Source organism: Lepidochelys olivacea (genome assembly GCF_965140295.1).
Source record: "Lepidochelys olivacea isolate rLepOli2 genome assembly, chromosome: 5".
Lineage (NCBI taxonomy): Eukaryota > Metazoa > Chordata > Testudines > Cheloniidae > Lepidochelys > Lepidochelys olivacea.
The window spans coordinates 60,890,135-60,911,404 of record NC_140415.1 but is presented as its reverse complement, the minus strand read 5'-3'; the positions used below and the strand labels follow the sequence as shown (position 1 = coordinate 60,911,404).

The window sequence follows — 21,270 nt, the reverse complement described above, 5'->3', positions numbered from 1 at the left end:
CTGCATTGCTCTTTTGGGAAATGTCTGTTGTGACATGAAATATGGTCTGCGGTAGTTTGCAAAATGCTTATCACTTGTAACCTATTTGCTAAGGAAGGAAACATTTCAATTGGTCTAATACTTGTCCAAGGTTTTTGTGCAAAGAAGATGAAAACAAAGTACATATCCAACATCCAATGTGCTCTAAAATATTAATTGCTAAGACCAGACATATTAATTCCACCCTCTGACAATATATAAACCTTTTGAATTCTTAGTTCCAGCTGTGGTTCCCTACTTCTAAATCCTCCATCTTGTCCCACAGGCAACTAGAACATCAGCTTGTTGCAGACATAGTTTACAGCCTTCAGAAATCAATGTTAATATTGATTTTAAAAGGACAATTAATAAAGCTTTTCATTTTAAATTAATTGGAATCCAGTAACAAAGAAATACACAATAAATCTGTAAAGTATTGGTGTTGAATTGTTGGGAAATTGAGGGAGAATGATTATCCCATACACTAACCTGGTTCCCATTCCACCAAATGAAAAGTAATCACTTTTATATGACACTATAATTGAAAATCTAGTTATAGACATCAGATAACAAAAATATACTGGGAATTCAAAAAGGAAGCTCTTTTTGCAGATGACCTGGTGATTTATCTGAGCAATCCTCAGAAAACCACACATTTCTCAGGCGAGCTACAGAAAAAATAAAGGCAGTGTTTAGATCCAAAACAATGTGTGTGAATCAGTGCCCCCACAGCTGTTATTTAAAAAACAAAAACAAAAAAAACCCCAAACAAACAAAAAACCAGAAAACTAAAAAAGAGATTTCTAGTTAGAGTGGACACCACCTGATTTTAAATACGTTTACTTTTAGTAAATATTAAGTTTTATTTTCGAATGAAATATACCACACCACTACAGAAAATATGAACACATTTAGTCAAATGGTATTGTCTCCTTTTTAAACTTTGAGATCATATCCATCACATTACAATGGTTATTTTCTACAACTATTAATCCATTTGAAATATTACCCATTTTTAGTCTCTTACAAAAAATCCTAAAAAAAACCAACACAAATCACTCTTTTCAAAAACATCACAAAAGTTTGTTCAATTTTCTTAAACAAACTTGAGAGAGAGGAGGTGTAGCTCTCCTTTACTGAAGGTGGTACATTTAAGGACAATACAAGAATGGCAACATTATGACTTTCACAATTACCAAGGCCCCAGTTTGTAACATAAAATTATTATTTAATTAAGCATCCTATTCTCTTGTACTAAGCACGACTATATGCTGTTGCCAGACTTAATCTAAGCCTGATACCTCTCTCACCTTTCCACACATGGAAGGTTAGTTTAATCAGGGTATTATTGAAGGCAGAACATTGTCTTTGAGCCAGTTGTCCAATAGTTGGGTTGGATGAATTCCAAGCTGTCACTGGAAATAGCATCCTAAGAAATGTCATTTTCAGGAATTAAAGCTACTTAAGGTTGTGTCTTAGGTTGGTCAAGTATAACAAAAATACATGGTTGAGAAAGAAAATAATCCTGTATATATCTTCCGAAGAGTGAGTTTAGGGCAGATTCTCTCCTGTACTATTGCTCTCTGATTGTTGGGTCCAGATCCAACTCCAACACCACTTAAAACTGTGGCAGGCAGATCTAACCTCTGGTTTAAGGTCTTTAATAGATCCTACACAAGTGGAGGATAGGTGGAACAGAGAAGAACTCTGCTATGGCCATTACATACTTCTGGCACACTCCCTATGCCAAGAGAGGTGGGGTGGCAGGCACAGGTCCCAGACTCAGTACATTTATGCCAACATTGAGTTTCCCCATTCCAGAGGAAGTCTCTGCTGGCGATTTGACAAACCTCTCAAAAGAAAAATTGGCACTGAATTATTAAAGCATTACTTACTAGATTCTCTTTTTATCTCTAACTGGCCACTACAGAAAAAAATTTAATGTTCACACAAAAAAAATTTCATGTCAGAATTTAACATGATCCTTTGGAAGTTTATTAGATGAAAATATTAAGTGTCTCCAGAAGCATGGAACAAAGATTTGGATATAGTGATTCAAGATCACCTGACAAAGGCTAAGTATACATTACATAAATCCTTGCTTGGTTATATCCATCATATAACCAAGTATAATACTTTATTGCTCACAGATTATATTTCACTTTTACAATCACTGGTAAGATTGTCAAAGATGCCAACAAAACTGCTGTACATGTCTTATTGTACCTAGGGCCATATTATATCCTTATGTATGGGAGTACCCTGTTTTTAATAATTTATTTGCTCAGGTTCACAAATTATGTTGGAATATGACTGGAAAAGGTACACCTTTTATCACATCGTTATATGTAGTCGACATAAACATCAGTATGACTGGTGATAGAGACAATGTGGACATGTACTTTTTTACTGATTGCAAAGAAGATAACATAGAGTTCCTGAATATCAGATGTAACCCAAGCTTGGAAATTTGGTGACTACTTAACTAATTATTAAATGTTAATAAATATTGCATATTGTCTACATTAAGGCAGTAGTACAGTAAATTCTGTGAGACATTATTCATGCATTCAATACAAAGTATAGAGACTAAAAGCATTATAAGCAGAGCTGATAGCACCACCTATTATTAAAGTTGCTCAACACTTCCCAGGATAAGATCTTTTATTCTGCTGCTTGTAACGTTGCAGAGCTTTAGCTGTTTGTCCTGAAATTTTGTATGCCAGATGTCTGTCTCGGCTTGAATTGTTCTGGGAAATATAAGCCAAAATGATTCAGCCATTTCCGAGAACAAGGCTAAGGGAATATACATTCTTTTGCTCATATTAAAGTCTTCAAACCATTTATTTGAATGCTCTAGCACCCATATGCTTTGGAAGAAGGACTTGAAATTTGGCAGAGAGTGTTGTTTTTTTGGGGGGCGGGGATATGTCCTTTGCCTTTTCTGTGAAAATCTGCTCAAATATATATGCCCAAGTTATGCTTTTGAAAATCATAGTTTGCACATATTCAATAGAGATTTCTTTGATTTTTAACAGCTGAAGTCTCCAAAGATTCCATCTTCACTGAGCATGTTCCACACCCTAACACTCTTACACATGACCAGATTACATATGCACCATTACCACAGAACACAAGCCTCCAGCACAAGGATACCAGGGCTCAGAGGGTGTCTCTACATAGCAAAGAAAAACCTTCCCTCAGGGTCCTAGAGCCCAGGCTCCAGCCTACTCTCAGAAGTCTATACTGCAATGATACAGACCTACAGCCCATGCCCCACGAGCCTGAGTCAGCTAGAACAGGTCAGCTGCGGGTGTCTATTTGCTGTGTAGACATTCCCAGAGGGACTTTCCCTGTAATTGCTGTGCCTAGATGCTCCAAGAGAGTGGGGTGGGGCTGGTCTGAGCACCAGAACTAAGAACAGGGAACCGGTCTTTCCTGTGCTCTCAATGGTCCCCTTGTTGGCACCCAGGCAGCATGGAGGAGGAAGGAGTCTGATTTGAATGCAGAGGGCACAAATGCCAGACCAGGGAGACGGAAAGGAGTAGACTGGAACATGGAGTCTGGTGAGAATGGAGTTGGGGGAGTAAATGTAAGTGGGAACTGTAGAGGGAAGACTGGGAGCTGGGGGACACTAGGATTGGCTGGGCAAGGAGACTGGGAGATGGAGAGAGGTCTTCTGGAACTGGTTGAGCTAGAACACTGAGACTGGGAACCATGGGTATAGGAGATGGGGGATGGGAATCAGTGAGGTAAATCGAGGGGGATTGGGATCCGGTTGGCTGGAGGATAGAATGCTGAAATCAGATAATGAGCAAGTTGGAGAGGAAGAGTCTGGCAGGGCTGGATTTCCAATTAGGCACAGTAGGCATGTGCATAGGGGCGCTGGCATTCTAGGATCACCTAAAGTTAAAAATGGGTTAAAAGTTTCATTTTTTATGGAAAACAAGAAGGTCAGCTTGGCGGGGGAGGGCACTGAAGATGCCTAGGGGTACCTAAGGTGTAAATCCAGCCTTGGAGACTGGGACTAGGAACTAAAGGGAGGAGAATGGGGACATGCGGGGAGGAGAGAGAGATCTGACAAGGAACTTGTGGGGACTGGCTATGGAACTGGGGAAGAGACTGATACTGCATCAGAAACCTGAAGAGGGAGACTGGGAGCCAGTTCGAGTGGTGGGGGAGGAGAGAGACAGATAGACAAAGGAACTGGTAGGAAGATCTGTGACTGGCTGAGAAAGGAGACTGGGGCTGAATTTGGGGAGAGGGAGAAAATGGAGGTTCTGGGAAAACTGGGACTTGGAAAAGAGCCCAGTGGAGGACACTAGGATTGACTGGTCAAGGAAACTGGGATTAGGATGAGATGCCTGAGGGGGTGGAGACTGGGACTAAAAGCTTGTAACAGGAACAGGTTGGATGGGGGACAGGGCAGAAGAGGTCAGGCTTTAGGAAAACTGGGAGAAGAATCTTTGCCCACTGGAGTACACTCCCCTCTAGAGTCTGGAATGGAACTCAGGATTCCTGAATTTCACCATTCCTCTGCTGTCTGCAAATATCTGTGAAATCTGCTTGCAAATGGTGTGTCTCATTGACTTCTGTTGCAGGTCCAACTATAGAGGATGGCTTTTGTTGCTGTCAGATACTCCATTAGTTTAAGTATCAGAGGTCTGTGCAGTGATTCTAAAGGTTCCAACCCTGCTGATGAGCCCTCTGAGTATCAATATGATGCCAGATGATGGAATTTGTGTATTCAGTCTGTTTTTAAAAAAAAACATAGTAAATACCATAAATACAGACTGGATTTCTGGAGACATATTGGCAATTGTTTTTAAAAAGTACAAAATCTGTCAAATGGTAGACAATCAAATTAATCGAAAATAATCCAGATAGGGAGTTATGGGTCTCAAACCATGCACCACAGAATTTTGTCCTTTATGGGTAAACCTTTCAGTCTTCAAAAGTTGTTTCGGATATTCAGCACGTCTCAGGAGGCTCTCGACAATTTACAGGATTGAACCCAAAGACAGTTTGTATCCTCGACATAATTTAAAGAACTTTACCATTCTACAGATTACCTCTACCTTTATCATTCTACAGATTACCATAAAATGCAAAATTTGTAAATTATATTTCCCTAATAGAGTAGGAATTTAATTTAAAAGAACTTTATCAACCTCTTTTCCAGTTCATTAGTTGCAGTTCAAAATGATCTGGTTAAACAACAATTCAGTCAATCTAGCATCAGAGGGAGAAACATTTTTCTTCTCTTTCTTCTGAACCTCCAACAATTGCAACACTAAAACCGCTTCCAGACACATGGGATAATTCTTCATGGATTATCCTCTTAAAATGTAAACAAACCGAAATACAATGCAACCTGTCTGCCTCTAAACTTGATTGCAGTGTGTCCACCATGTTACAAAGTGACCAAGTCCCATCACAGCAATTTAACATGAACAGTTTGACAAAATGATGTATCTAACATCCCATACCAAAGTGATAGTAATAACCATTTGTATTTCCTGGGAGAGCTGAGATGTGCACTTAAATCAATAAACCACATCAGGGAAATGGTATATTCAGCTAAACATTCTCATGATGTTTTGAAACCCTCAGATATGTAGAATTCCCTTCACGTTTTTCACACATGACAAGAATTTGCTTTTAGCGAAACTTGGCAGCACGTATATCTTGATAAGGCAGTGAATACCTGGATTTAATTGTACCCTTAATTCCCTCCTATGCTTACAGAGTAAAATTCTCTCCTATTCAGAAGGCCAGCACAAGGTCTATACACAATTAAAGTCCCACTTAATCCCTCAAAATAGAGACTGCCCTCTATACTTAGGGTAGCTCAAAGCAGAGCAGAGTGGTTTTCAGTTGTCTCATGCTGACAAGAAGTTACCAGTTCCCTCTGTTGCTGAAAATGATGAAAAAGATCTAATTGCCCTCCTTCAGATGATTATGTATTAGACATCAGGAGATGCTATTACAGATTAAAAATTCAGGAGGATAGCATGACTGCTGAGAGGAGTATTTAGAGATTCCAACTTTTTTCTTTTCCTTTTTCTTTTCTTTTAACAGTTGGAAGTACCTCTCTATTTTTTAAGAAAAACAAGTTACTACTCATGCAGCTGCATATTATCCATAATTCTAAATTGTTTAGATTATCAGGTTCTTCAAAATCTATAAGGAAACACCATTAGTATCTTGTAGGCATTTCATCATTTCACACCTGCATTGAGGCTTGCAAGATCAATTCTCACCTTGTCATACTCTAAGGGAGAATAAAACTACCGTAACTTGGGATCTTGCTGTGGTATGAAATACTCTCACAGATGCTATCCACCGTTTTGAGACTATAGGCAGCTGCCTTAATATATCGTATAGTCAAAACAACTTTTCTACTAGCTATTACTAAACTTCTGTCAGAAGAGCAGTTGAATTAAACTGTCTGGCACAGAGTTACATTTTCTTTCTGGCAAGAATTACATTGCCAGCAGTGGACACTGAGAACTGCTGGCACCAAAGGATTATTGCATTATTAGCAGGCACTTCATTCTTTATAATATTTAAAGATGATGTTACATTTAGACAATGTGCTTCCTTAAAGCGATTACAGGTTTCCACATCAATTTTGACATCTGCCTGGAAGTTTGCTGTCCCAAACCTCATAACTCAGAATCCAAAAGTCTCTACCACCTGCTTGACATTAAGAGAGCTCTGAAGGACTGTATTTAACAAACTGCTGTATTCCAAAAATCTCTCCAACAGTTCATATACTATCAGCAGAGAAAACGTGGCTGCTTATTACTACTCAGGCTTTATCAATCATGATTTCTATTAAGGAATCCTGTTTTCATCAAAGTAAATAATTGCTATTTCCTATTACTGCAGATTCTTCAAGAGGTGTAGCAGCCTACTTGGCTAAATGGGGTGGGGGGCAGGATTATTTCTATACACAGCTACAGAGCGTAAGAATTTGTCCTGGACATTGCCAGCATTTTAAAACTTCTACGGTTTCCGGTTTATTTTCCTTTAACTACTTTACAATCTTATCTTTATGCTTAGCCTTCAGAAGACTTCATGTGTGTTACTGAGGAAGTTTAAATGTTACTGTAGCAATGATTCCTTACTCTTTCATAGTGTACCCTCGGTACATGCCACCCTTTCCACTCAAAGCTACTTGATCATGCTCACGTTATAGTCAGTGGCAAAACTCCCATTGATTTTTTTTTAGTAAGATTAGGCTCTAATTGCTACTTCTTCCTAAGAAATTCAAGATGAAAGGGATACAGTAGTCTGGAAAGGTTGAGAGCCACTGCCCTAGAGGGAAGGGCTGATCCTTCTTTCTAGATTAGGAGGCCAAGTCTAGATATGTATAATTAAGTAATAGGAGCGGTGGTCCATAACCGGATTTCCTACATGCTAACGCAATACAAATAGTAAATGTTACCCATAACAACCAGCACAGTTCAGCTTAGAGAGTTACAGAATATTATATTACCCCTGAATTTGGAGCATCCCAGGAGAGCTCCTATTATGGTGTAGAAGAAAATTTCTGAACTAAATGAGACTATTAAAATAGTTATATTGTTTACTCTAGACATTGCCCCAACTAAAGCTCAGATTTTTATTCTGAAAGAAACTTGAAAATGTTAAACAGAAACCAAGTGCTGGCTGCCCTCACTCCTTTTATTTAAATTTCCTAGGCTTTTTAAAAAAATATACACACAGTAATGATGTGGCAGTATTTATAATTTCAGTTATTAATTATTCAAATCAGAAAGACATTATGGAAATTTTGGTAGCACTTGAAGCAAAGTAGAAGGAAGAAGGAAATTGGTGTGTAATTTCTCCTTAGATACGTTGGGCCAAATTCACCCCTGGCCTAACTACATTGAAGTCAGTTCCCAAGATCCTGAACAGCACTAAGCTCACACTTGGTGCAGCTGAGGAAAGAGAAACTGCCTTGGTGTAATTTAAAGCAGACTCCAGGCTGCTCTGTGTTATGCCAGCTGTAGCAGTTATATTAGTCTCCCAGGGTTCAGCCCCTCCTGACTGTGGCATGCCCCCTTCTGTCCCATGTGCCAAGTTACAGGAGCAGGTGGTGTAAAGCTAGTTTTATGCCAACCAAAGATTCATCTGTCCCACAAGAATCCACCCTTATTTACTGAAGGTGGCTTTAAATGCCTTTTTGCTGCTGGAACAGTGCAAAGGGCACTTAGCAACAAGGATCTGGCTTAATGGTTTTATATCAGAGAGAAAATGAACCTATCATGACTGATTTTGCAAGATAGTACTGATTATATAGAATAGGATTTTCAAAGGCATCTGATGCCCTTAAGTCATTTTAGAAAACCCACCCATTTCTTATAGAACAGCAAAGACCAGAGAGAAACAGTTTAAGATGCACAAGAGTGTACGTGAAAAAGAAATATTAAAAATTTGTAAGTGAAAGTTTGAAATGAAAATTCCACATGAGCAATGGGATGAAGAAAAGGAACTATATCCTCTCAAGTGTGCTAGAGCTGCCCTGTCATTCATGAGAGATGGGTGAGGGGAGGCAAAGGGGCATAGTCCCAAGGAATGTATTAGAGCAGCCATAGGGCTGCTCTAATATGTGCCAGCACTAGTGGGACCCCCAGTGCAATCTGGCAACACCTTGCTTTCTCTCTAGAATGTCCCCCTATGTTGGGAAGGCCATGAATGGATGACACTTAGCCATCTATGCCAGCTTTACACCAATCAGAGATTCTCCTTGTATTGGAAATCCTAGCTGTTTGTCTAAGCTAGCTTTCCATCTGTTTTGAGCCAGTAAAGCATGGCCAAAGATTCTGACCCCAAATTTGCCTGATTTAATCCAAAGTAGCATGTCTAGTAGGAGATATGTCATCATCACCTCAAAAGGTAATGATCCTGCAGCGTGTACTCAATGTTGACAACATGCCCTACTGATTATCTATAAAGAGAAGGGTAATAGAAACTAATGACAAAAAAGTAACTTAGTTTGGTTACATAGCCTACTTTCAGTCCATAATCTTATGTTGAAAAGAGACTATTTAAAAATAACTGTATAATGAAACCAGTGTGTTTAACTATCTATGTTACAGTGCCAGTTATGTATAAAACTCAGCTTCAAAAAATTTACCAATATCTAAGAAATAACATGTTTTTTTTTAAAATTTCACATCTGATCAAATGGGAGTAAACAAATAAGTTATAAATAAACTTTTTTAATTCTCGTGTTTCATATTTGTTCTTAAAGAGATTTTTTGTCTTTTTAACTCAAAACTATTTATTTTTCCAGGACATTTCAGAATGGTTTTGGTGAGCTACTTCCATCAGATTTCTCCAAATCAAATATCAGTCACCCATTACACTGGCTATTTTGCCTAACACCATTTTGTCCTCCTTTACTTATGTGAGTATCTCTAGTTGATATAAATAAGAAAAAAAACAGGTAGTTAATACTAGTTAGATATTGCTGTGATTTTGTGTTGATAGTGTTCCTCGATAAATATTGTAGTTAAAATTCAGTTGAAACAATAATATAAGCATTTTTTTGAATTTATTACAAGTTTTATCTGATGTAAAGTGTTCTGTTTAAACTTCCATGATCTATAAAAAAGGTCATGAGAAAGGCAGTGTATTATGTAGCTCTTTAGCAGTGTATTTATGTTATGTTAGATATCTGAATTATTTTCAGTATTTCATGTTTATGTTTCATAAAAATATAAATATACAATAGTTGACAATCATGTAATTCAGCACAGGTACAATTTTCATAGCATTTTAATTTAGGAGGAAATTAAAAGAGCTAGCTCAAAAAAGTAGGTGTGATATTTAAATAACCAATTGAAAAATATGCCAGTATTTTCCATTGCTTGGTTATATTTGATTTTTAGGGAACTTGCTACATGTTTAAAAGCAAATGAATAATTTCTCTTTCTGTTTCACTGCATATAATAACAAGTATCACAAGGCATATGTTGCAAGCTGTTCTGTCATTCCCTTTCTAATTTTGGTCCCAACGTACTCACACACCCATTGTCGATCCTCTCCCAGTCCTTGCTTCTTCCCCATACCCCCCTCCCAAGTTATTTTTGACTTCTAGCATTTTCTAAGGGACCTTCCCCTTAATTTTTCATAATTTAGATGTTTATATTTATTCTGAGAACATATATTTTCATATTTAAAAACAATAAAGAAAAGACAAAGGAATCTGGCTCCATTCTTAAAATAATTTATGCTAAAATGGAAGGGCCTGCTGCAGTGAAGACCACAGACAAGATCCTGAGCTTTGAGCCATTTTTGTGATCTCCTGATTCTGGGCCAGTTTCCACAATGTAACTTATGCCATGGATCACCAGGGTAAAAAGATGCCCTTTACACACCTTGTACTGCTTACAGGGAGAAGGGCAGTGTAGTGTAGCAGCTATTATTGTCTCTTACTCTACCCAAGGATTCTTCCTATGCAAGGAAGCCCCATTTCAGTCAGCAGCAAAATTCCCACTAACTGCAAGGAAGTCAGGATTTCACACATGGTCTTTAGGGCAGCTTTACTCTGAGGAAGTGGCTTAAAGCTGCTCTGACACTACTAAGGACTTACATATTGCCACTGTGTGGGACAAAAATAATAAGAATATAAATGATGGGAGTCTATGCGCCACTCTATACACTGAGGAAATGAATTCCGAGGTAGGCCAGCACAGGAAAATAGGAGGGAGATAAGAAGAGGGCAAATCCACCACAAGCAACATGACCAGTGTGTCCACACAGAGACAATCCATATGACCAGACTCCAAAAACACTTAGTACTTGTCTTTGGCAACAGCATTTTCACCTATTCAGAAAATTCCCTAGATGCTACCTCAAAACAAATATTAATACTTATTATTATTATTATTATTATTTTGCCCTGTCTAAGCTGGTGGTGCTTCCATGAAAATGCAGAGTCCATACAACTGAAATGTTTATTAATTTCAGAAGTGATGTTCAGTATGATAGTATGCTGTGTTGCTTATGGTGAATCAGATCTATACTGGAGTTAGATATGAAAAAGTAAGAAATTGTGTTAATCTGATAGTAATGTACTCAAACATCTTCTTGTTTTTAGAAGTAACCCATGGGTGGAGGAAAGCTTGATATTTTAAAAATTCTAGATACATGTACACATTGATTTATACAATGTTTCTTTGACTTTTTACATTTTTTGTTTTTTTTAAATAAACATTATTAATTTCTGTTTGTCTAATAAAAAAGTTTGAAGTTTGCACATTTATTTTTCATGTTAGATTCCAACAAAAATAACACATTTGTTTATCTAACTATTTAGTGACTCGTTTTAATGAATATTTATGTTCTTTTAGTTATTTGGTTTGATGGTTCAGAAATTGCTTTTTTATGGACCTATAACTCTACTATTGGCAAATCATCACTCTTCCCTTTTCTTCCATGATTACAAAACTGAAAATTTAAATGTCTGATATTTATATATAGTTTACCTTTTGTCTCTTTTTTTATGAGGCTAATGTTATATTCACAGCTACATGAGCTAGGAGGATGAGAGAACATATGCGTCTCCATATGTCCAATACAAAAACTTCTCAGTGCATTTATTGGTGCTAGCTCAGTGGCTGTAGGGAATGTCTGCAACATTTTATTTTTCCTCTGAGTGAGTCACACCACTGTACATTTCAATTTGCAAGAGGCTTAAAGAGCCAAGAACTGGTGTATATAATATATTGCAACATGATAACTTCCCATCTGGTCAATGACAGACAAAGCTTTATTTCTACCCAGATATTCTAAAAATGGCTTTTAATTTATTATAAGTAATTTTAAATATTAATATTCATCTACCAACTGACCAAACACCTAACAGTCTCATATTTGGGGGGCAATGAAAAGCAGTGGTGGAACGGGTGCTGTACAAATATATGAAAGCCAGCCATAAAGGTAAACACAAATGAGGCTGGCCACTGTAATTTTACTGAATTTATAAAAATGTAGAGTTTACCCATAAGCCAGAATGCTAAATGTCATTAATATTATTGGTTTTTTTAATGTTTACCTTTCTTGTAACATAATTCCTGCTTTGTTGCTTGTATGCATGTCTTAAAGACCTGTTGTGTATATATAATATATAATGTATTTTAAGAATAGTTATTAAAAATGGAAAGGATTAATCCTGAAAATTTATTTTAATAGATGTAAAAAAATTCAAGGTTTTCTATTTGCTGTAAATTGTATTAAGATTTGAATATGTGTGTATACATATTAGTTATATATAAATTACAAGTCTATACATACATATTTATTAATATACAGTGAACATAATTGTCAAGCGGTTGGGGTTTCTACATACACAACATACTTGACACAAACTCACAAAAGCATGAAAATGACAGGGAAGCCACCTAATAATATTTCTCCATCCACAGCCACATACCATCCCCACAATTACCATACACCGCAGAGAGTGCAATCATAACATTGTCCACTCACAATACCCCTTTACCAAACTACCCACTCACAATACTGTTCCTTGCAGATGTTTGGCATAATGGGGTTTTGGGCTGTGGGGGAGTTTGGTAAAGGGGGTTATGGGAGGCAGACTTACTGTACATGATCTGAGGCAAATAGGTTTTTGTGGTAACGGTAAGGTGTGTGCTTGCGGGTTAAGGAGTAGAGGGAGTGTACTGTTATGTGGCTTAAGATATTACGGTGATGAGTACAGTATAAAAGCCTGTGTAGAATAGAATAGAACTTTTCATGTCCATGCTTTTTGTGGCTTTGTGACTGGTATACCATGTATGTAGTAACCCTGACTGAACAACAGAGGTTTTGGTGTATTCATTTCTAAGGAGTTTTAATGCTCAAATGAAGGTGTAGAGTTGAATGATGAGGCAGGAGAATGAAGGATGGGCAGTGGCAGACTCATGGAGGTAGAAGTGCAGCAACTGACAAAGATTTTTTTCCATCAGCAAGTCTTCTAGGTTATGTGCGAGCTGCTGCCATAAATGGCACATAATATTTATGGTCAGCTGCTTATAAATCCTTCAACATTGCAGGATACAATCAGACAGAAAAGTGTAGTTCCTGGTAAGAAGATTTTATCTGATAGAGAAGGTTTTGTGTGTGCACTAGCACACAGAATTTATGCATGTATAGTTTTTGCACTGGTGCATAAGTAGTTAATGGGCTGGTGCATGTCACGTTTATGTTTATAAAGTTTACGTGCATAGTGAATAAACTTTCTCAATCATCAACCACTGGAGCATATGGTTTCAGCTCAGATGAGTAAGTGTAATGGCTAAAAATGATGCAAAATTGGTTTTTTTCAAAAGCACATTTTATGTAGGAAAATATGGGGTTTTTTTTTGTTCTTTGTTAGATGTCAATCAACAATGAAAGGGAAGACTACCAAGGACAAATTTTGTCCAGAACCCAATTTCAAAGACTTCCTTCTAAAAACTTATGCTGAGAAATAAAATAAAATCTAAACAGAGCATTCAAAGGACATAAAAACTAACACTTTGTGGAATTATATATCAAGAAGACATTTACTTTAGAGAAAAGCAAGATTTTATGTTCATTCTAAGCCCATTTTAGAAATCTATCTTAACTATGGAGTCAATACTAAGAGCCTCCATAATGTAATAAAATATTAATGATAGAACCAGTCAATTACTGAAGAAAGAACATTTGTGATCATTCATTTGGATTCTAAATAGCTGTGTGATTCAGTCATATTTGTGCCTTTTTAAATTGCTATTTGTGAACATTCACATGAACAGGTCCACATTTACAGAAGAACTGGGTTTTCTAAAATGAAGTATATCAATGATCCCTGTGTCGATTAAGCGATCATTGTCAAAAGGACAACACCTTTGTCAGAGCTAAACAACTCTGACAGAAAAGGAGAAGGTTGTAATAATTGGCCCAACAAATTTACCCTAATTGTAGTGAAAGTTCATAAGAAGTCACAATAAGCTATAATAATAAATGTTAATGGAAAAAGGTGCAAAAGTGAGAGAGACTGAATTAGTCCAAACAAAAAGGCCTACTGATATAATTCAATGACTGTGTTGCCTCATGCTTGGTATGCAAGACTGTGTGAAACCAAAAATCAGTGTATCCAAATTGGTGTGTCAGAAATTAGGCCTAATTTGTGTCATAGAGTTTAACGCCAGAAGGGATCATCAGATCATCTAGCCTGACCTCCTGTTAGGGTGATCAGGTGTCTGGTTTTTGACTAGAACACCGGGTCAAAAATGGACCCTGGCGGTTCCAGTCAGCACCACTGACCGGGCTGTTAAAAGTGTGTGGGTGCAGGGCTGGCAGGCTCACTACTCAGCTCTGCACAGCTCCCGGGAAGCAGCTGGCATGTCTCTCTGGCTCCTAGGCAATAGGGGTGGCCAGGGGGGCTCCACACACTGCCCCCCACCCCCGCAAGTGCCAGCTCCACAGCTCCCATTGGCCAGGAACTGGGTCTCAGAGAAGGGGCAAGGCAGGTGCGGGGCAAGGGTCTTTGGTTTTGTGCAATTAGAAAATTGGCAACCCTACGTCCTGTATATCACAAGCCACCAGCACCACCCAGCACTCTCACAACAAACCCAACAACTAAAATTAGGTAAGTATTACAGCTCACAGGAGACTAGACTATTGGATGCTGCAGGCAGAGAATAGGAGAGACCGAGGTTCACCAGTGCCTGAGGCCCCCACAACAGCAGGGAAATAATTAAGTGAGATATCGCCAGATATTCCTACCAAGTGACCTGCATCCACATGTTGCAGAGGAAGGCGAAAAAACTCTCACTCACTGCCAGTCTGACCTATTCCTTCCTGGCTCCACATATAGCAATCAATTTGACCCTGAGCACGTGGGCAATATCAGACAGCCAAGCAATTGAGAGAGAGAATGCTCAGTGTCACTTTAGAGCTCTGGTCCACCCTGTCTCCAGCCATGATCAGCTCTGATGCTTCAGAGGAAGGAGATTTTAAAAAATCCCAGAATATGTTGGAGGGTAGCAGGGGGAGAGAATCCATTCTTGACTCCTGCAGATGGCCAGCTGGAAACCTTGAAACATGAGCTTTTAGGAACATAAGACATAAATGGGAAGTGTGGTCCAGAGCTGTTGAACCCTGCAGCCCACCATCACAAGCAACCCTGTCACCCAATTGCACTCATAAATATGTCCAGTTCTCCTTAAAACTAATTAAGTTGTTTGGCCCCACCACACTTATTGGGAGTCTGTTCCAGAACCTCATCACTCTGATATTTAGAAACCTTCTTCTGATTTCCAGCCTGAATTTGTTCATGGGCAGTTTATACCCATTTGTCCTTGTGCCAGCATTGTCCTTTAGCTAAAATAGCTCTTTAACCTTCCTGGCATTTAGCCTCCAAATGTATTTATAGAGAGCAATCATATCCCCTCACAGCCATCTTTTTGCTGACTAGAGAAGCCAAGCTCTTCCAGTCTCCTCTCAACAGATAGGCCCTGCAGTCCTCTGATCATCCTAGCAGCTCTTCTCTGCACCTGCTCCAGTTGAATTCATCTTTCAGGAAGATGGGTTGCCAGAATTTATCCTCAAATGAGATCTTACCAGTGCCTTGTACAATGGCATTAATATTTCTCTATCTCCACTGGAAATGCCACACCTAATACATGCTAGAATCACATTTGCCTTTTTCACAGCTGGATCACATTGGTGGCTCATAGTCATCCTATGATCAACCCACACATCTGCTCTTTCTCCTCCCCTGTTGCTTCCAACTGAAGAGCCTCCAGCTCATGCTGGAAATTCTTATTATTAAACCCTATGTGCATGGCCGTGCATTTTGCACTATTGAATTTCATCCCATTTCCATCACTCCAGTCTTCAAAGTCATCCAGGTCTTCCTGTATAATATTCTGATCCTCCTTTTTATTGAAAATGCCTCCCAACTTTTTGTCATCCTCAAATTTCATTGCCATACTCCTACTTTTTGTGCTACAGTCATTCATAAAAATATTGAATAAGATTCGTTCCAAAATGGATCCTTGAGGAACTCCACTAGTAATCTCCCTCTGAGCTAATAATTCACATTTCAGCACAACCCATTACGTTTTTATCTTTAGCCAGTTCCTTATCTTCTTTACAATGCTTGTATTGATCCCCATCTTCCTAGTTTAATTCATAATTTCCCAGCTGGCACCATCTCAAAAGCTTTGTGGAAGCCCAAGTATATTAAATCCATTGCACTTCCCTTATCTAAAAAATCAGTTATTTTCTGAAAAAAGGAAATCAGGTTAGTCTGGTATGATCTACTTTTGGTAAACCAGTTTTGCATTTCATCTCCTTTACCATTTATCTCTATTGATTTAATTATTCTTTCCTTCAGAATTTGTTCTAAAGCCTTGCGTACCACTGAGGTCAGACTAAGGGTATGTCTACACAAAAATGTAAGTCCAGGTTTGAACCTGGACTGAAGCCTAACCCCCCCTTGTGTCCACACACCAGTTGTGCTAACTTATGGTCCTAGGGTCATGCAGAGATGGAAGATCCAAGCCCTACTGCTTTTCTGTCCTGCACTTGACTCAAGTCCCAGAAGTCCTTCAGATGTATCCCAGAGTTCATGGCAGCGGAGGAGCAGCACTGCCAGCAGCCAGTGCAGTAGCTGAAAGCACCAATACTGCCTGGCTGAGCAGTCTCGCCATTCCTGCTCCAGCTCCTCCTTGCTGCTATGCGGAGCTTGCCTGGAGCAGGGAGCAAAGCTGACAGGTGGGAGGCAGCTCCCAGTTACTCAGATGTTAGGAATCACCCCTCCTCTGGCTGTGCAGAGCTGGGAGCCCTGCCGCTCCCCCTCCGCTGCTTTCTCGTCCTTCCTCCCAAGCCTCCCGTGTCCTCCCTGGCACTGTGTGTGCAGGGGCACCTGGACTGTGTGCACAGTCAGGACAGGAAGTGGGAGCCAGCCCCCAAAACTTCCCCAAAGCCTCCTTCAGTGGCGGCTTTGGCTCCCCCTCACTAGAGGGAAGTTTTGGGGCTGGCTCCCACTCACTGCCCTGACAGTGCATGCTGCCCGAGCGCACCAGCACACACAGCCCCAGGGAGGTCAGAGGGACCAGAGCGTGAGCGGGAACCAAGCAGCTGCCCTGCAGGGAGAGGGAGTGGCCGGGTTTTGAGGGTCATCCCTCACCCAACCCTACTGAGCAAGGAGCTCTGGGTCCATTTTTGGGGTCAGATGGGGCAGGGAGAGGGGGAAAGGTTGCTTGCAGCAGCCAGGTGCATTACATTGTAGAACCAGACTCAAAATCAATTAACTTCTTAATTTTTGAAGCTGACTGTTGGTGGTGTTCATTAGCTGAGCTCAAGTTAAATCCTGAGATGTAAATTCGTTTGGATCCTGACCATAGTATTTTCCCCAGCTTTGTGGGGGGAAAAAAACAAAATTTTAAAACAGGTAATTTTAAAGGATTGTATTTCAGGAAATCTGTGACCAGAATTAACTCAGTTTAGAACCACTGTCTCTACCCAGGGCCCTTTGCTGGCATACCAATTATTAGAGCCATCTCATTTTGCATGTGGATTTTGCAGGACTTGGAAAAATATCCTTTACACTGAAAGCAGAGCTTCTGTGGCACCCCGTTACATACTTCTTTTAGCATTTTCATTGGTTTTGTTATTTATCCACTTCTTATACTTGATTTCATAAATTTTATAGCCTCCTGCTAAACAATTAATGTAACACTGTACTAAAATATAATAACCTCAAATTTATTCAAGCACAAGAAAATTCATTTTTGCCTCATGGAACAAGAACATACATGGTTCCATGAAAGAGACAAGTGAGGTTACTTTGTATCAGTTATAAATTTGGCAGACTACCAAATGTTAATTTGCTTTTAGCTAGTTGAGATTAAATGTAATTCCTTCCCTGAGCAGCCTTAAAGTAAGCAAGCATGAAAGCATTTTCTGAGTAATCTGGGAGGAATTGACATTTAAAGGAGTTAGCATTACATCTGCACTTTAAGGCTATTAATTTCATAGATAAATTAACTACATTATTCTGTCTTTATCTTACATTTTGAAAGGATTCCATCAACCGGAGAAATAGCAGCCCAGGGTCAACTGAAACTGCTCTTATCCCAACCGTATTGTAATTGGAACTTGCTTTTGGAAACACTGCTACATCAGGATTGTCTCTTAGTGAAAATTTTATTGGAAAGCTCAAGTAAGTATTTGTGCTTTGTTTGTAAGAATGGCAGCAAGAAAACACACACAAATTTTTTAGTTTTGCTACATTTTTCACTACTTGACTATTGATGGAAGGATGCCAGCCAGTTGTGGATATCAGTAGTTATCCAGTTATCAGTGAGACAAATATTGAACTGGGGGAGGTGTGGAGGTAGGAAGAATCCTTTATCACTTTTTACTGAAAGTTGCAGTCTATCTGAACTATTCTGAACATATTTTGAAGGCAGATAGCATTTTGATAACATAGACCACTGTCACAACTTTGAAGCTTTTAAGAAGAAATGGATGAATTTGAACTTATCAGAGTTTTGATATCAAAACTGCTTTAAATAGCTTTTCCTTGAAAAAAGTAGTCTGAGTTAGGACTCTGAAGGATCACTTGCTTTCAACATTGGAAAGCTTCTCAGAGATTTTGCTTAATAAATTGTATATGTTTGTTACTGTAAACTGCAGTTGTATTCTTCCTCATATTTGAATAGTTAGAAATATGTAATTATGAGAGAAATAGGAAAGCGAGTGGAAGAATGGTTCTACACAGGCTTTCATCTTTTATTGTGCTATTACTGTGTTTGAAAACAATAAACATTATTATCACATCTAACACTTTAGTAGTTTTCAAATAAAGGAATCAAATTGATGAATAGTTTATGGTGTAGTTACTGATTTGGCATAATGTTTGCCGTAATGTTGAACTATATTCTGTTGTTAAAAATCAGTTTTTATCATTCTTTTGCAAAGGAATTTCTCATTACTTATCAAACAGAAAATATTAGGTCCACATACCATTAAACCTGACATAATTTACTTCTGTCATTTTAAAGTGGTCTTACATTTGTCAGAAGCACAACATTGCTTCAACTTCTGTCATGCTTCTTATTGAGTGCTAAACTGCATTCACTTACCTATTCAAATACCTGTCATCTTTTACAAAGACTGACAAATGTTTGATCAGGATAATATTCTTACCCTGGTGTTATCCGCTATTGAATTTTACTAGCTGCTTCAATTATCACAAGGATGAAGTGACAGAATTTATTAATCTATTGACTGACCAGCCCTTTGAGCTTCAGGGGAATATATGCTACTTAGAGTTAGAAATTATGTTGTTTGTATATGCTGTAGAGCTATATTAACTACAATAACATTGATAAACTGTTGTTTTACATAACATTGAAACTGGTAATAGTCTTTTTTCTTCTAGAGTAATTTCTGTTTGATTAAATATGTGCTGGTAAAACTGACCACATTCTTTACATTACAAATTTGATTTTTTATAGGAAAGAAACATTAAGTGTTATAAAATAGTATACTGTATGGATCACCAAAACACATTTCTGAAATACCATTTCAAACAGTGCACTTTTTACACCTAAAACTCTCTGGGAAAACTGATACAGTCTTGATAACGTTACGTATTTGTGGAAGTGTGATTGATCTAGCTTTCTGTATAAAGTAATCTAAAATTATCAAGAGCTATTTTCTTGGTCATAGCAAAGTCAGTAGATTTTGTTTTTTCTTCATGCAGACCAAAGTCTTACACTAATACATGAATACATATTTTATGAGAAGTAGTATTAATGTCTGAATTCAGAGTGATATGTTTAAGCAGTTAAAAGACAAGCATTATGTAATTTTGAATTTTGGAGTAATTTACATAACTGACCACAAACTACCTAAAATTTAACTTCACAGCATGAGTCATGCAGAATTTCTAAGGAAAAAAAAAGTACAAAATTTCTCAACTTTTTCCTTCTCTTATCCTCAAAAAGCAAAAATATGTCAGCATAAATTACATTTAAATAAGTACTTATATGTTTCAGATGTATTTAGTGGGTGTCGATGATTGTTTATATCATCATAGTGCCATTGCACTCATTTTGTGAGGCATTGCACAAACACATAGGGCTAGGTTGTAGTCCCCACTCTCCTTATGTGGCTGTGTAGTTTTCATAGATTCATAGATCCCAGGCCAGAAGGAACTATTGAGATTATCTAGTCTGACCTGCTCTATAATACAGGCCATAGAAGTTCCCCAAAATAATTCCTAGTTATGAATGGAAGGACAAGGAAGCTTTTCCTGTCTTTGTGTGGCCTATGTAAGAACCATCCAAAATATCAGCAGTGCCCAAGAGCAATTCTCCAAAATGGGAGAAGGCGGGGAGTGGATGGAGCTGTGGCTGCACTGTTGCCAACTCTCATTATTTTATTATGAGTCTCTCTTAATATTTGATGATGGAATCATGTGAATACATAGAAATCTAAGTTTTCATTTTTAAAAAGTAAGTTTCTAACTCTCACGGATGTGGAAAAAAGCTTCAAAATATGAACCCTAAGGATTCAAAACCCAGAAAGCAAATAAACAGATGCAACATTTATTATTTTTTTAAATCTTGTGATTTTTCAGCCACTTTAGGTGACTGAGCAGTTAATATTCAAAGAAAAGTAATTGGAGCAAAGTGAGAGGGAACTGAATTTCAGAAATGTCTCATATTTCATAGGAGAATTCAGATACTCTACACCGCAACTGGATTGAGGAGTAAGGCAGGATTTCCCAACTCCTCCTTTGAGACTTTACCTTCCTCCATTTTGTAGAAAAAATAATCCACATTCACTTACGTGAATCACAGTGATACAGATAAGATGTATATGGAGCTAAACTTGGCAAAATTCCTACTGGACAAGGAATCTGTGTGCTCCTTTTAGATCAATTGATAGAGTTGCTACTTGTAGACTATAAGGATACTAGTTTAAGGCCCAGCTACAGTGCTGTCCTTTTTGCACAGACAGATTAATATACTGACTATTCTGGAGAGTGAGGAGACAGTACGACATTCACTTGTGTGTGTCTGATCAAAATAAACCCCGAACTCTGAAACCAAGATTTTTACAAGTAGATAGAGATTTTTGGTGCCCAGCTTGAGTTAATGAAGAGATTCCCGTTTTCAGACAATGCTGAGCACTACGCCTATAAAACAAACAAACCCTTTTAAGGTGTCAGAATCACTAGTCACT

The 21,270-nt window shown here is 38.3% G+C and overlaps 1 protein-coding gene across 12 annotated transcripts in view; it reads left to right on the top strand.

Annotated features, from left to right (window-relative positions):
• Positions 1 to 21,270, top strand: part of KIAA0825 — a 417,931-nt gene that overhangs the window by 190,570 nt on the left and 206,091 nt on the right. For all 12 annotated transcript variants that reach the window (XM_084628509.1, XM_084628508.1, XM_084628507.1 and 9 more), the window contains 2 exons: positions 9,326 to 9,439; positions 18,096 to 18,235. In XM_084628509.1, the coding sequence (XP_084484635.1) occupies positions 9,326 to 9,439; positions 18,096 to 18,235 (254 nt within the window). The remainder of the gene's footprint in view (positions 1 to 9,325; positions 9,440 to 18,095; positions 18,236 to 21,270) is intronic.